The sequence below is a fragment of the Macrobrachium nipponense genome, chromosome 44 (genome assembly GCF_015104395.2).
Source record: "Macrobrachium nipponense isolate FS-2020 chromosome 44, ASM1510439v2, whole genome shotgun sequence".
Taxonomy (NCBI): Eukaryota; Metazoa; Arthropoda; class Malacostraca; order Decapoda; family Palaemonidae; genus Macrobrachium; species Macrobrachium nipponense.
The window spans coordinates 16,578,556-16,596,055 of record NC_087221.1 but is presented as its reverse complement, the minus strand read 5'-3'; the positions used below and the strand labels follow the sequence as shown (position 1 = coordinate 16,596,055).

The window sequence follows — 17,500 nt, the reverse complement described above, 5'->3', positions numbered from 1 at the left end:
AAATAATGAAAACAACCTCTTCTTTATAAGTAATTTGAAATCTAGATGAGATGCTCTTCTTAAGGAGTGAGGATTGGTAGGCATCTAAGCCTGCTTAGCTTAGCTATATTCGGCACTGAGGGCTCCTTACAAGGAAATACTTTGTCCTGGGAAAATGGAGGCAATTAGCTGAAGGAAAAACTCAAAGGTATCCTAAGCATGTTTTAAAACCAGGAAAACAAAGTTGATCGAAGTTAGTCTCCGTAGGGGGGGGGGTAGTGCCATCAGAAAACCTTATATGGTGCACTATGGGCATTATTTAAGGTTTTTTCTCCTAGCTGCAACTACTTTCATTCATTTTACTGTACCTCCATTCATATTTTTCTTCCGTCCTGCTTTCCACCGCTTTTTCTAACAGTAGTTTCATAGTGGAACTGTTGTTTTTTCCTCCTGTTACATTCTTTAACACTCCTTTTACGCCATTATCCTTGTAGCGCTAAATGACCTGATGGGTCCTAGAACTGGGCCTTTGGCCTTGATTTTATAGTCTAATTCCAGTTCCAATTAGTGTTGATGGAAGAAACTGGGAAGGCGTTAGTGAGCTTGTTGTTGTTTGAGATTAAGTTGGCCTTATGCCAGCACGAACTCTTGCTCATAGAGCAGCCGGTAGTGTAGTGAGCTTTCTCTCAAAGTCCATGTGTTAATGTACTAAAAATTCACGAAGGAAAATCATCTCTTGTACTGAAAAGGAGAAAGTCTATTAAATGTGATGCCATTTGATACCATCAGCAATAAAATACCGAGTAAAAAGAAACTGTAACTAGAATTGATTGGCTGTTATAAGTAGTGAAATCTCGGAGTAATAAGAAAATCTGTACTTATGATAGTGTCAAGAAAACAGATTTCGAGGTTTCTGAAATGTTCCAAACATAAATATTATAAATTCACTTTTTTCTCTCTCTTTTTAATTTTGGAAGCTCCACTGACCCCCTCGGCCTTCTCTTGGTTTCATATTATGTAGAGTCCTATTGATTGATTTGAAGAGAATTTTAGTGGTAAGTAGTACGTCCCTTGTGGAGTAGTATTTCTTGATTTCACATCCCAATTTCCTGTGACATTGCTCTTACCCACCACCAAGGTAGGAACAGAACACTCCCTGACTGACAGCACATGGTGTTAACAATCTTGATTGCCCCTCATCCTGCCCCAACTCACATAGCACTCGAGACAATACGACAAACAAACCTCCCACTAGCAAGACAGACTAAACGCAATTTCCTCCCTTGAGAAGCCTTTCATCAATTAGCGTTCTTGTCCATCTCTAGTTTCCTTCATTCACATCACTATCCTTCCAGCACACTCAGCAGACAACACACACAACTACCCACAATAAATAGGACCGGAAGAAGAATATGCCTCAGAATCTCACGAGCTATCTTACTAGCTACCTGTACCTACAACTCGTGCCTTTCATTCTTCCAATCTGTTGGCCTCTCTTACTCGCCTACACTTACTACTATCGAACTTTCCCTACAACTGAAGGGTACCTCAGGGTTTAAAGGGTTTCAACCTTGCCCATCAAATCTTTCATTCAGTATCAATATCACCTTCACCACGTCATGTTCATGTATCACCAATAAAGTTTCATATCCTAAACATATCACATTCTCAACCAATGACCTACGGGCTGCTCTAGGAGCAAGAGCCCATGCTGGCATAAGGCCAGCTTAATCTCAAACAACAACAACCTGTGGCAATTCTTGATTAGTCTTGTTTCCAATAATTTCTTCAGTTTCTTTTCAACGCTTAATTATACATTATCCTAGACCATATATATTGGGACGTGAATATGCTTCATTTCTTCTCTATTGCTGAGTCAGAAAGTAGATAAAAAGAATCTTGTAAGTTGCTTCAGCTCTATGGAAGCCTTTTATGGGTATAGCAAATTTCCATGCCGGGTTCCACTAACTTAAAAATAGATGGCTGGTAACGTTTGAAACAGCTTAGGCCCTTCTCTAATGTGCCCGTGAGCACGTAAAATGGGAAAAGGTATTGGATGCCTACCATGGACATCCAGACTTTGGTCAACCAACAGAAATGGAAAAATATAAGTCAAAACTAAATTTCCACTGACGTATTTTTCCCCGACGTGGTATAGATTCCAGAACTCACGATATTCATCAGTTTAGTATATATCCCTAAATCCGACGATCTTCGTGGATTTTTGATCGTTGATTCTTTCTTGAATGTCATATTTAATAGCACTCAAACTCTGCATGCGATAATAATTATTTACTCTTTTGGCGCCATTTTTGCAGCATTATGCTAGTTACTCTAATAACCCTATCGATTTAAAAGTATAGCCGCCTTGGCTATAATTGTAATGGAGGAAGGAACCTAAATTTGACGGTCTCCGTTAATTCCTTATTTTTACAAAAATTAAATTTCGGTAAATACAACCCAGGTATTATCAGTAAAACTTAAAATCTGTCAGTCATAGTAATCATTGTAAGGAATCGATTTCTTGATAACATGTTCATGGTTTTCCTGTTGATAGTTTATTGATATTCGTCGCATTTCTACATGAAGTAAAGATTTGGCAATTATTTCCATAAATATATCTTTTCTTTGCTATATAAATCTAGCCCAAATTACCCAAATATTGTACGGATATGCTTTTACATTTTTTGCTCCTAGTTAGTTATTTTGATAGTTTGATTTTACGAAACTTCAACTGTCAAGACAATCGCTTAGGTACTTCCGGCCATTCGGTGCTACAGAACTGATAAGAGGGCGTTGAAGCGGTTGGACAGCAAGATCAAGAGTTCCAGGAAATAGGTAATGACATAAGTACCTACAATGGCTTAAAGGTGGAACTGGAAGAAAGCCCTATGTTTGTGTTAAGAAATAACGGTTAAAGGGTTGAACAGCAAGACAAAAAGAAAAAAATAAAGCAGTAGTGGAGGTAAAACAGCTGGCTAAATGCGGGTTATAGGATACTCTATGGGCAGGGTAAGTAAGAGGCACTATTCCCATGTTGATGTTTTATTACAGAGGCGTCTTAATCTTAAGGTGGGTAGTACAGGGAAACGCGTTCGCGCCAACGTCTTGGCGCGACGGAGTTAGGTAATGCGTTGCTAACCATAGACATAATTACTCGGTTCAGTACGAAGTATTACTGATATTAGTAACATGATACATACTTATCCTACACGGGTGCCGCTAGGGGCCGAAGGGAAAACTATTACCGTTGTGCTTTCTAAGTAGTAACTATACTTTAGTCCCTTTCAAAATGTCGTTTTCCGTTACATTTTGTAGTCCGTTTTCTTTCATGGTTTGTCACCGCAATAGGTAGGATCACGGAGACACCGATCTGTTTTCGTTTATATCAACTACCTTCTAGAATCTAACTTGAAATTTTGCTCCTTTTAGCTCTTCAACTGAGTTTAAGAATTTTCTCTCTTGATTATGCAAATTAAAGTGCCTGAGGGAGTTACACAAATTTAGGCAAAAAAGGTAAAATTTAAGTGATAAACAAAACTATAGAAAGATGGTTCATGAGAGCATGGAAGAAATAAATCAATGAAAAGCTACCGCTAAATATCTATGTGAATTTATATAAGATAGTATAAAGATGGAGGCTTGGTATAATAACCAGAAAGACAATGCCCATGAGCTATTAGCCAGACACGGTGGCGAATGGACGTCTTTTTCAGAGCCTTTTAGTGCGGCTGTTTACTGATTTGGAATGGGGGATGAAGAGGCTTGTTGCGTGTGTTTGAAGGATACTGGTGGTACCGAGTTGTGGGCTGGTTGCCCTACTTGTAGCAGGTACCAGGTAGGCCCATAAGAAATGTGTGTGTATCTGGACAGAGTGAAAGCTGAAATCATTAAGAGTTTATCTAGGGTATGCTTTTGTTGTATTCGAGATCTTAAACAGGTGAGAGCTGTGAATGCAGAGTTGAAAAAGCAGTTTCATGATTCCATAGAAGGCTATGGAAACCTGGCAGAGAGCATAAAAAAATCTAAAGGAAGAAATTAATGGTGGAAAGGATAAAACAATCTTGCACCGTGCAGCTATAGGTCAAGTTATGCTGGGGCGCTGAAGAGAGGGCAGAAGAGGAATTTGCTGATTGTTGAATCTGTTGACATTAAGAAGAAAAATTGGCGGGTGGCTACAGCGCTCGATGGCGTTCAGGTTATTGATAGTAGACAAGAAGATTGTAATGAATTTTAATACACAAGCTGAACGTGATGATGCATCGATTAAAGTTGGGAATATTAGCTATATAACTGTGAAGAATGTTAGGAAGATATCCCCGAAGGTTATGATGTGTAATGTATCACTCGAAGAATCTGAGGGTGAAGTGGTAGATGTTTTACTTGAGAGAAACGACTGTCTGAGCTCAGTTGAGGCAGTGAAGTCTAAGCTTTGATTTTTAGCAAACCAGCAGCGGGAAATACTAGGCACTTCATCTTTAAAGTGCAATCCTGAGATTAGAGCACTTATACAGAAGCATAGAAACAAAGTTAGACTAGAATGAGAGACTAACAATGTGAATTGAAAGATATCATGCAGGTATTTGTTTCTATTGTCAGCGTTGTGGTCATGTGGAAATGAAGTGTCAGGCCAAAACGAAGGATGACCCCCCAACATGCGGGCGATGTGCTGGTGAGCATCTTACAAGGAAATGTGACAGTCATGATCATAAATGTATCCATTGTATAAGATTTAGGAAGGCCGAAACTGATCATACTGTTAATGAAAGATGTTGTTAAGTATTACAAGACAAAATAGAGAGAATAGAACTGAGAACTGATCATGGCTGTTAGGGATGATCTTAGGAAAATTAATTGTGGTTTTATTAATATACAATCAGTGGGAAATAAGACCTTGGAGATTCGTGAGCTCATAAAAGGAATTGGATATGCTTGTCCTGGCGGAGACATAGTTGCTGGATTTTGACTGCTAAAATTGGCGAGTTGTCAGTTTGTCACTACTGAGTCACCGACCCACACCTGCAAGTAGGTTTTGAGTCTAATGGCAGGAGATTTGTGTGTGTGGTGGTTTATATACCGCTGGATTCGAGTACGGGTGTTTTCTTGAACAAGTTTGGATCTTATCTAGAGGACATTGACACTGGGAGTGAACGTATAGTTGTGTGTGGAGATTTCAACTTTTGGCTTGAAGACAGAAATAATCGTGAAGCACTGGCATCCAGAGAAGTTATGGGATATCTGCAATTTACCAACATAGTGAAAAACGTAACATCTGCTACCGGTCATATGCTTGAATTGGTTTTCTGCATTGCTGAGTAAAATCTTGTTGATGTGGTTGTTGATGAGGAGTGCTGTATTTCGTCTATAGTACACAAAGTAGTAAATTTTAAGACCCCCTTTCTTGTTAAGAGGAAACAAAGGGAAGTAATATCTTTAGAGAAGAAAGGAACCTTGACTCAGATTTGCTGGTAGGGAAAATTGTGCATAGGATTGATATGGGAAAACAAATAATCTGCCTGCACGATGGATTAAATGTGACTGAGTGTCTAGATTGTTACACTAAGTTATATCATGCATCAGCTAAAGCAGAATATGACATGTGCCCCATGGCTGAAAAAAAATTATTATAAAGATAATGCCCTTTGGTTTAATGCCGATGTGTTGCGTGCAAAAAGGGATGAGCAGAGGAAGAAAAAAAATTGGCGTGGGAGACGGACCATTAGTACTAGAAGGAATGATCAAAATACTAAGAACCATGAGAGTAATTTGAAACGGCAACGGATGCGTAGCTATTATACCCGAAAAGTCAATGAGTCAGCATCAGATATAAGGAAATTGCATAGGATTCTTGATAACATGACAGGCAATAAGAAGAATAAGATATTACCTGATGGTTATTCTGATTGTGATCTGGCAGAGAAGTTTTTGAAGTTCTTTGCTGGCAAGAGAGTACGGATAGTAAGTAATTTTGCAGGAGGTAACCAACATTGTCACCCTTTCTTTTTCCTGGATCTTATTGTAAACAGGCTTGTTATTCCGTAACGTAGATGCAGATAAGATTAAGTCTATTATAAGCAAGGTGAAGCCTACGTATTGTGTGAATAACCCATTGCCGATGGATGATGTTAAAAAGGCGCATTTTACTAATTTGGCTAGTATTATAACGGAAATGTTTTATTTGTCTATTGGTTGTAAAACATTTCCCATGAGTAAAAAAAAAAAAAAAAAAAAAGAGGCGTTGGTGAAACCTATAGTGAAAGGTGCTCTTGATCAGGGCTGGAGTAATTACACTTGAAGAAATGAATTACAATTACAATTACTTTACAAAATGTAAATGACAATCACAAGCCCATTTGGAAATAACAATTACATTACAATTACTTAACAACAAATTCAATTACAATTACAGTTACAACTGATTTCGGTGCGAGAGTAAACGCTAATCTTTGGCGCAGAGCAGAGGTCATAAGAGTATTTATTAACATTAGTCAAGAAACACTTGGACTATGACCTTGAGTTCTGGTTACCTTACTATAAGATGGAGAAAGCAACCCATCACTCCTAATGGAGCCCGATCCTTATCACTTGAATTTTATAATTACAATTAAATTACAATTATCCTGTAATTAATTAAATTACAATTACTTACTATAATTTCATTTTCAATTACAATTGCACAAAATTCTTTAATTGACTACATTTCAATGAAATTACAGTCTCGAATTTAACATCTTTATCCAAGATTATAGAAAAAGTTATTTTAGAGCAGTTATTACAACACCTTGAAGAGAATAATATATTTCATTTAGAACAGTCTGCATATAGAGAATTACACTCTACTCAAATAGTGTTGTGTGTCGTAGTGAATGATTTGATTATGAAAATGGATGCAGGAAAGTGCGGTATATTGATATTACTTGATTTGAGCGTTGCATTTGATAACAGTAGTTCATGACTTATTGGTGGATGATTTGAAAACTGTTGGCATTGATGGAGAAGTGTTGGATTTTGTTAAATTGCATTAATAAATAGAATCTATAGTGTTCAAATTGGAACGTCCTTTTCAAGCGCTAGGGCAGTCAAGAGGTGCCCCAGGGAAGTGCATTGGGCCCAGTTGTTTTGTATATATCCAATAGAATTGTCGTACATCTAACATAAGCATGGTGTTAGTTTCAAGCTTTTTTGCTAATGATACAAAGTTTTGTATAACATTTAATGATGTTGCTGACACAGAAGGAAAAATGAATGCACTTATGAATGATGTTAAGTTATGGATGGAAAGGAAACGGTTAAAGTTGAATGAGGATAAGGCCGAGTGTCTGGTTTTGGAAAAAAAAAAAAAAAAAGGTTATCTTAGAAGACTGGGTAATATTCAAAGCTTTGTGGTTAATGGTAGGTACTTCAGTGACCGTAAGCAAATCTGTTAGAGATTTGGGTGTAATGTTGGACGACAATCTTATATTAAGTGAGCAAATTAACAAATTTACATAGACTGTGGGATACAATTTCCTTAAGGAAATACTCGGATGAGTCGTTAATGAGAATGCTAATTCAGAACTATGTTATTAATATACTTGATGAATGCAATTCAATTTATTATGAACTCCCTAATTCAACCGAGGAAAATGCAAAGGATTATTAATAGAGCAGCTAGACTTATTAAAGGAATATCTCTTAGGAACAGAATAACGCCTGTTCTTAGGGAATTACATTACTGCCCATTGATTAAAGCGGGGATTGAGTTTAAAATTGTGTGTTGGTGCTTCAAGCACTGAGGAGCCCTGCAGAGCGTCCATATGGGGAGTAGGGCTGTCCATCAACAATAACAATATGCTGAAGGTAGCCTGAACACGCTAGAGCTAATTGATATAAAAAGATTGAATAGGGAGGTTGGAGAAACTAAATATTCATGTGATAAAGAGATAAAAGGATATATAGACAATTTTTCTTTATTGCCTAGCATTACAACTATCAGGAACAGATTTGGTTTAATGCAGCAACTGTATCGGGAAAATGATAACGAACTAATAGCTGATATATTAATTTCCACCGATCCCTCTAGAGAGGAAAGTGGGAACACGAAGAAATTTATATAAATAAACACAGTACAGTGCCATACAAAAAAATAAGTAAACACATCTTTAACTATAAACAATGAGCCGTTTCAAATCAAAGTTTGTGTAACTACTACTACTAACAGAACGAGAGAAGTCTGCTGTCGCGACCCTTTATTAGTTCTTTGAGCTACGACTATTGGAGGCATCTTTGGTACATTTGTATCCCAGTTCTCTTTCTGTAATTCGGCTTAAGTCCAACTTAAGCCAATGCTGAGGTTGGTTAATTTGGTTTTGGCAGCATTTGGTAGGGTAGGCTACTGTAAGAGGCCTTACCTTAATGCCCAGTGAAATTTAGGATAGCCTAGCTACCTATGAATTACCCTACCTAGCCTATAGGGTACCTTTTGTTCGGTTTTATGTTGCTGGTACTAAACGCGGGACCATTATACATGTAAACTGGTGGTTACCGAACTATGCTAGAGGGCTGTGGTATAGGGTAAAATATCACAGCAGGCCAAGCAGGCCACCTACAATCAACGCTAGCCACCCTCCGAAAAAGTACATTATAACGCTTCCTGACATCGGAGATGGGCATCAGTCGCGACTTCTTGTTGGTGAGAAACGGAGCTAAAGACCTCTACTCTCCTTTTGAAGTAAGTATTTTCTCCAAAGTTAGAAATTAAGGCCAAAATAAAGCATTAAACAGAGGGTAGTGAAAATAGCGCCCACGGCAGTGGAAATCTCACCAAAACGCTTTAGTTAAATTTTTACTTACAACTCAAAATATTTAGAAGATTGACGCCATCTCGATGTTTACAGTCACTTGTGTCAATAAACTAACCATTTCCTGTGATAAATCCGCACGCCACTTGTACCCACAGACGCTTGGGCACTTTCATCACAACAATCGGAAAACGGTCCCTCACCAGCTTGTTTGTTAGTAAACAACTGTTTTGGTAGAAGACGACGACGAAGCATGCACTTCGATAATTTTTTTAATAAATAGTAAAACATCAATATCTTACATATTTATTATGATTAATTTGAAAATATTCGTTATTGAAAAAGTAACTCGATTCTAACTCAAATTTAAGTAATTATTTTTTGGAATTAGAACGTTCTTTTAATTCCTGTATTATGACGTCACGACATCTTGACTTTCGTACCTATTGTAAATAATTGCTTTACTCAACTTTCTTGCAGAACAGTTTACCAGTTATTCATGCAGATTATCAGCTCTTCATGTATAGTTGTTATAATCGTAATGCACATATATATCTTTATTATTTACTTTTTGGATATATGAAGATGTTTTACTGCCGGATTATCGCCGTAGTGTGACGCAATCGTTTTCGGTCCCTGGGCCTCTGTTTTGGTAGCAGACGACGACGAAGCGTGCACTTCGATAATTTTTTTAATAAATAGTAAAACATCAATATTTTACATATGATGATTAATTTGAAAATATTCGTTATTGAAAAAGTAACTCGATTCTGACTCAAATTTAAGTAATTATTTTTTGGAATTAGAACGTTCTTTTAATTCCTGTATTATGACGTCATGACATCTTGACTTTCGTACCTATTGTAAATAATTGCTTTACTCAACTTTCTTGCAGAACAGTTTACCAGTTATTCATGCAGATTATCAGCTCTTCATGTATAGTTGTTATAATCGTAATGCACACTATATCTTTATTATTTACTTTTTGGATATATGAAGATGTTTTACTGCCGGATTATCGCCGTAGTGTGACGCAATCGTTTTCGGTCCCTGGGCCTCTGTTTTGGTAGAAGTCGACGACGAAGCGTGCACTTCGAAAATTTTTTTAATAAATAGTAAAACATCAATATTTTACATATTTATGATGATTAATTTGAAAATATTTGTTATTGAAAAAGTAACTCGATTCTGACTCAAATTTAAGTAATTATTTTTTCTGAATTAGAACGTTCTTTTAAGTTCTGTATTATGACGTCACGACATCTTGACTTTCGTACCTATTGTAAATAATTGCTATACTCAACTGTCATTGCAGAACAGTTTACCAGTTATTCATGCAGATTGTTATCAGCTATACATGTAATTGTTATAATCGTAATGCGCATATATATCTTTATTATTTACTTTTGGATATATGAAGATGTTTTACTGCTGGATTATCGCCATAGTGTGACGCAATCGTTTTCGGTCCATGGGCCTCTGTCTGTTTTCGCACCATAAGAAATTATGGGGCCGAATTTGCAATGTCCAGAAAGTCGTTAAAAGAGGAAAGTTAGCATTGAGGGGCATATGTTTTGATTGAGAAAAATACAAATTTATTCAATAGCTAGCTTGTAAAAAATACTTGGTTATAAAAAAAACTTGATTGACAACTAAGCAGCATGTCTACTATGGGTTTCAGAGACAGTGCAAGCACGTTTTTGGGCAATACCTATTTCTGTAACGAACACTCTTATCAGAACGAGATTTTGCTATAGTGCATTACACCCAGTGCTGTAATTTATAAGGGTATCGTGAATCACTAATCGTAAAGAATAACGACACTTGTCCTTGTACCAAGAGACAAAAACTCCATTATGCAGAAATGGATACGAACACGCGTAAAGCTCCACCTACCCTCTCCCCACCCCCCCCCCTCCACCGCCATCCCTTTTCTTCTTCGTTCCTTCGCCTTGCCTTTCTCTCTCTCTCTCTCTGTTGCCAATCGGTATGTGTTGACCCTCCAAACTGGGTATAAGACTACACACAAAACGTTGAAATTGGTGAAATTAGGCTATGTATTGGAAGTATTTATACATAAATATTAAAGCAATTTTATCATTATTGCATTACTATGACAACTAGAATTCATGGAAACAGTTTATAATAATGAATCGGCGTATGTGTGAAGCCTCCACTAATGTGGCAACGATGATTTTGCCATTCTTAGCATGCAAACATTAAAGCATGCAAACATTAAAGGTTACATTTATTTCTGGCATACGGTTATTAAAGAAATTCAGAATACTAATATAGACTGAAATCAATGAAAAGTGCTAGCAAAAACAAATAAGCAAAAAAAAATATATGTATATAATCCACTTATCCGTAGTCGTTCCTCTATGGTTTTCGGCAGCCAGATGTACGAAAACGTTAGAAACATTGGATTGTATCTACTTTAGAAATATCTGTAATTTTTCGGGGTAATTTTGTTGCAAAAAAGGGATAATATACATGAATTAAACTAAAATTTTTAAATAAAGTAAATTTGATCTAAATAACGAGTAAAGTAAACAATTTCGGGAATAAAACTTTGCAGTTTCGTTGTCTGCTGTTCGTAACTGTGTTTGTGGCACACGCACTTAAGAACCAGGAACAGCAACTTGTTTAAAGTGCAATGTGGAGTGAATTGAGACCAAAATGTGTATAATAACAATCAAATAAGCTCTGTGGAGTTTCAGTTATGATGGCAGTAAGGATAAAAACCACCGATTACAAGGTAAGAATGAATTCAGTTCAAACCATGACCCCGGGAATAAAAAGTTTCATACTTTAAGTAATATAGGGAACAAAATGTTGTTTTATTGTGCTGATTACAACTGCAATCTTGAGTAAGATCAATAAACGTTACATACATATGCTAACATTGTTCAAATGATTGCTGGGAAGGCTGGGAAAGATGATTGTCGTCACTGATCAGAACCTGTACGTCCCACGGTAGCCGCCATATTGGATTTCAAAACTGCCTTGAAAACATATTTTACGAAGAGCGTCACATGCTTATTTTAGTTCGTATGGGGCTTTCATATATCACATTATGTTGAAGAAACTTCAACTTTTGAATGGTATGCTTGGAGTTGTAATTGTATTCTTGTTTCACCATTTAAATATCGAGTGAATAAGACCCGTCCACCGTGATGAGGGTTGGCCTGCCGTGATGTTCTACCCTAGTAGGCTATTCTGTCTGTTAGGTTGAGGCAAGGTTCCCTAAGTGAGGCAAGGTAGCTAGTAGATACCTAGGGTAAAAAACCGCATGGTAATAGGGGTGGACCATGTACGATCAACGTGAACAACCCCAAAAAAAGTACATTATAACGCGTCCTGACATCAGAGATGGGCATCAGTCGCGACTTGTTGTTGATGAGAAACGGAGCTAAAGACCTCTACTCTCCTTTTGAAGTAAGTATTTTCTCCAAAGTTAGAAATTAGGGGGAAACACCAGCGACTACCAACCCTTATCACGGTGGACAGGTCTTATTCACTCGATATTTAAATGGTGAAACAAGAATATAATTACAACTCCAAGCATACCATTCAAAAGATTGAAGTTTCGTCAACATAATGTGATATATGAAAGCCCCACGAACTAAAATAAGCATGTGACGCTCTTCGTAAAATATGTTTTCAAGGCAGTTTTGAAATCCAGTATGGCGGCTACCGTGTGGATGTACAGGTTCTGATCAGTGACGACAACCATCTTTCCCAGCCTTCCCACACTCATTTGAACAATGTTAGCGTATATATGTAACGTTACATATATATGCAGTTGTAATCAGCACAATAAAACAACATTTTGTTGCCTATATTACTGAAAGTATGAAACTTTTTATTACCGGGGTCATGGTTTGAACTGAATTCATTTTTACCTTGTAATCGGTGGTTTTTATCCTTACTGCCATCATAACTGAAACTCCACAGTGCTTATTTGATAGTTATTATACACATTTTGGTCTCTATTCACGCCACATTGCACTTTAAACAAGTTGCTGTTCCTGGTTCTTAAGCACGCGCGCCACAAACACAGTTACGAGCAGCAGACGACGAAACTGCAAAGTTTTATTCCCGAAATTGTTTACTTTACTCGTTATTTAGTTCAACTTTACTTTGTTATTTAAAAATTTTAATTTAATTCATGTATATTATACCTTTTTTGCAACAAAATTACCCCGAAAAATTACAGATATGTATTTCTAAAGTAGATACAATCCAATGTTTCTAACGTATTCGTACATCTGGCTGCTGAAAACCATAGAGGAACGACTACGGATAAGTGGATTATATATTTTTTTTTTTGCTTTTTTGTTTTTGCTAGCACTTTTCATTGATTTCAGTCTATATTAGTATTTTGAATTTCTTTTATAACCGTATGCCAGAAATAAATGTAACCTTTAATGTTTGCATGCTAAGAATGGCAAAATCATCGTTGCCACATTAATGGAGGCTTCACACATACGCCGATTCATTATTATAAACTGTTTTCATGAATTCTAGTTGTCATAGTAATGCAATAATGATAAAATTGCTTTAATATTTATGTATGTATACTTCCAATACATAGCCTAATTTCACCAATTTCAACGTTTTGTGTGTAGTCTTATACCCAGTTTGGAGGGTCAACACATACCGAATGGCAACAGAGAGAGAGAGAGAAAGGAAGGCGAAGGAATGAAGAAGAGGGTGGCGAAGGAACAAAGAAGGAAAGGGGTGGCGGTGGAGGGAGGGGGGGAGAGGGTAGGTGGAGCTTTTTACGCGTGTTCGTATCCATTTCTGCATAATGTAGTTTTTGTCTCTTGGTACAAGGACAAGTGTCGTTATTCTTTACGATTAGTGATTCACGATACCCTTATAGATTACAGCACTGGGTGTAATGCACTATAGCAAAATCTCGTTCTGATACGAGTGTTCGTTACAGAAATAGGTATTGCCCAAAAACGTGCTTGCACTGTCGCTGAAACCCATAGTAGGTATGCTGCTTAGTTGTCAATCAAGTTTTTTGCAATCAAGTATTTTTTATTGAATAAATTTGTATTTTTCTCAATCAAAACATATGCCCCTCAATGCTAACTTTCCTCTTTTAACGACTTTCTGGTCATTGCAAATTCGGCCCATAATTTCTTATGGTGCGAAAACAGAGGCCCAGGGACCGAAAACGATTGCGTCACACTACGGCGATAATCTGGCAGAAAAACATCTTCATATATCCAAAAAGTAAATAATAAAGATATATATGCCCATTACGATTATAACAATTACATGAATAGCTGATAATCTGCATGAATAACTGGTAAACTGTTCTGCAAGAAAGTTGAGTAAAGCAATTATTTATAAATAGGTACGAAAGCCAAGATGTCGTGACGTCATAATACAGGACTTAAACGAACGTTCTAATTCCCAAAAATAATTATTTAAATTTGAGTCAGAATCGAGTTACTTTTTCAATAACGAATATTTTCAAATTAATCATCATAAATATGTAAAATATTGATGTTTTACTATTTAGTATAGTCCAACAAATATCATCACCTGTTAAATGCTTGGTTTTTGTTGATGACCTTGCACAGGATATGATGCCTCGTCAGTATGTAAACATTTGCAAAGGTCTGTTAATGCTATTACAAAGTGGGCGGATGAGAATGGTTTTAAATTCTCCTCCTCTAAAACAGTTTCTGTAAGATTTACTAGGTGTCAGCGTATGGAAGAGGTTCCCACACTTAGTTTAAAAGGATCTGTCATTATGAAAATGAAGTAAAATTTTTGGGAATGACCATAGACCAGATATTGACTTGGGCCAACCACATAAATGCCTTAAAGATTAAGGTTAAACAATCTCTGAATATTTTAAAGGTTTTTTCTGGATTTAGTTGGGGGCTGATACACAATATGGGGCTGAGAATATGCTCAGGGGCTTTTAGAACTTCGCCTGTTGAAAGCATATATGTTGATACTAACCAACTTCCCCTTGATCTGAGAAGGCAAGAACTAGGATTAAGGTAGTACATGGCTAGAATTAAGAGTACTCCCAAAAACCCCTCCTTCCAGGTGCTGCGGGAAGCAGACTCACGGGTCTTTTCTGGTATAAGAGCCTCTAGACTAAATGAAGATGTTATGGGTAATCATCTTAAATCCCATTAAGTCTTGGAAGTAAAACATCTTGTGTATCCTCCATGGCTTATTCCAGAAGCATCCGTGTGCAAAAAAGCTTATAACAAAAAAGACTGTCCTGAAGAAGAGATTAGGGGAAAATTCTTGGAGCACAAAACTATCCATACTAATGTGACAAAAATATATACGAATGGATCAGAGTCAGATAGCGGTATTGGCTGTGTAGTTATCCTTGGTGATACAGCATATACAGCTAAACTACCTGACTTTGCATCCATATTCACAGTAGAATTAACAGCCATAGAGTCTGCCCTGGATATAGTTTTTCAAAGTAGCGACACTAATTTTGTCATTTACTCGGATTCCAAAAGCACTTTAGAAGCTATTAAAAAATTCAGTAGCTTCCATCCGTTAGTTCAAGAAGTTCAGGAATCGCTCTTCCATTTGTATTATTTGCATAAATCTGTCTCTTTCTGTTGGGTCCCTTCACATGTGGGGATTTGTGGAAACGAGATGGCAGATAGGGAAGCGAAAGCTGCTTGTGTCTCATCAGAAACAGCCTTTAGTAAAGTGCCTCATACAGATCTAAAAGGTCCTTTTAGGTCTTATATTTTAAGGAAATGGCAAGAAAGATGGACTTCTCCTCATCTTGCCAATAATAGAAAGCATAGAAATATCAGAAATAATATATTGCCGTGGCCTTCGTCTTTCCAGTCTGATAGACAAACAGAAATAGTTCTAAGCAGACTGAGGATTGGGCACACATATTTGACCCATCAGTTTATTTTAGAAGGGGGCAGCCTCCCAGAGTCTGCTTGCAGTGGCGAGATGCTAACAGTGGAGCACATTCTGGTTGCTTGCCCCAGATATTTTAACCAGAGAGAGAGATATTTTAGGGATAAATCCCTATGTGATAATTTGGGAGATGAAGCAGATATTTCTGCACTCATCTCCTTTTTAGTCTATAAACATTTTTAATAACATTTAATTATTTTTTATCTATCACGTCATAGATATATATATTTATTTATTAAGCATTTTCTTCATTAATTCATTCATATGTCATATGGTAATTTATCTATGAACCATTTTCTCCAAACACTTATTTTATAATGTAATTTATTTACTTTCCAACGGCGCTAAATGGCTTCTTTGGCCCCATTGCCTGGGCTTTTGCCCTAAAACTCATGCATCTATCCATCCATCCATCAAGAGATGCTTAGAGGTTTCGGTGTGCTCCCTGGATGGGCCGCAACACAACTCTTGACTGATGTTCATGGCAGTGAATTAAAGTACTTTTCTGGGAAGGTGGCTGCTGTGTTTGCGGCTTGGTCATTTACCCTATGAAGCGCCTCAGCGGCGTAGTTGGTATGGTATTAGTGTCCCACCTCGGTGGTCATGGGTTCGATTATCAGCCATTCCATTGAGGAGTGAGAGATGTGTATTTCTGGTGATAGAAGTTCACTCTCGACGTGGTTCGGAAGTCACATAAAGCCGTTGGTCCCGTTGCTGAATAACCACTGGTTCCATGCAAAGTAAAGGCACCATACAAACAAACAAACAAAATGTTTACCCTATGTTATCCTTTTCATCAATAACCTGAAAAGGGAAGGGTAGTCTTTTCCCATATGTACCATGACCTTTAGGTAATGGTTTCTCCGTGTGTTCCCTCTAATGTGGTCAAAAGGTACCATAATTACCAATGGTTGTCAATTGGTATTTGAGCGGTTTTGAATAGATTATTATTCCCATATTGCTGAAAACACTATGACTGTACTTTTAACCCAATTTATTTTGTCGGGTAGCTACTAGTTTTCAAGCCTTTTGTTGGAGATCCACTCCAAAAAATAGGGATCCAATGAAAAGTAAAACCAGAGGACCAGATCCCTGTGTTAGGACCCATAATGTGAAAGACAGTGGTATGCCATTTTTGGAATTGCCTTATCATCTTGTCTTTTTGAAATAATTTTCCAGATAAAAATCATCAGATAGAGAGTTTAGTATGGACCATGTGTTGATAAAGATTACCAAATTGCAGTGATGAAACAAGGATTTAGTTTGTGGCCCATTTCAGCATTTTCAGATAATTTTTTCTATTTTTAACAAACTCTCATAAATTCATTAATGTTTAAGTCTTAAAATTTACAAACACATAAACATAGTATTGTGTATTTTGTAATATTACTAGTACTGTATACTGAACCTCTAAATTTATTTTGTGATATTACTTAATGGGGAATAATTAATCTTTTAATATTATTGCTTTTCTTGTAAAGATAAGTTATCAATTATGTTATTCATCAAATATGAATTTTTGTTTTTCAGTATCCAAGATGTCAGACAACGAGGTTGAAAAATTTGAGATATCTGACTATGACCTTGAAAATGAATTTAATATTAGACGGCCCGGCAGGAGGCAAACAAAAGAACAGCAGATTTATGGAGTTTGGGCACAAGAAGAAGGTGATGAAGAGGTAAGAAGTGATTACTTTATCTTTCGTGCCCATTCGTAAATCAGACATGTTATTCTGTATATACCATAATCACCAAAGTTATAAGGGAAGCAAAAGAAAGTCTTACCCAGGTATAACTGTTCATCA

General features: G+C 36.9%; 1 protein-coding gene across 3 annotated transcripts in view; it reads left to right on the top strand.

Moving 5' to 3' along the window:
- LOC135204051 (tuftelin-interacting protein 11-like) overlaps window positions 1-17,500 on the top strand; it is a 69,709-nt gene that overhangs the window by 34,578 nt on the left and 17,631 nt on the right. The window contains exons 1-2 of one of the 3 annotated variants that reach the window (XM_064234015.1): window positions 8,147-8,247; window positions 17,226-17,374. In XM_064234015.1, the coding sequence (XP_064090085.1) occupies window positions 17,234-17,374 (141 nt within the window). In that variant the 5' untranslated portion in view covers window positions 8,147-8,247; window positions 17,226-17,233. Of the gene's footprint in view, window positions 1-8,146; window positions 8,312-17,225; window positions 17,375-17,500 lie in introns of those variants that run through there. The other 2 variants (XM_064234014.1, XM_064234016.1) reach the window with 2 other exon arrangements.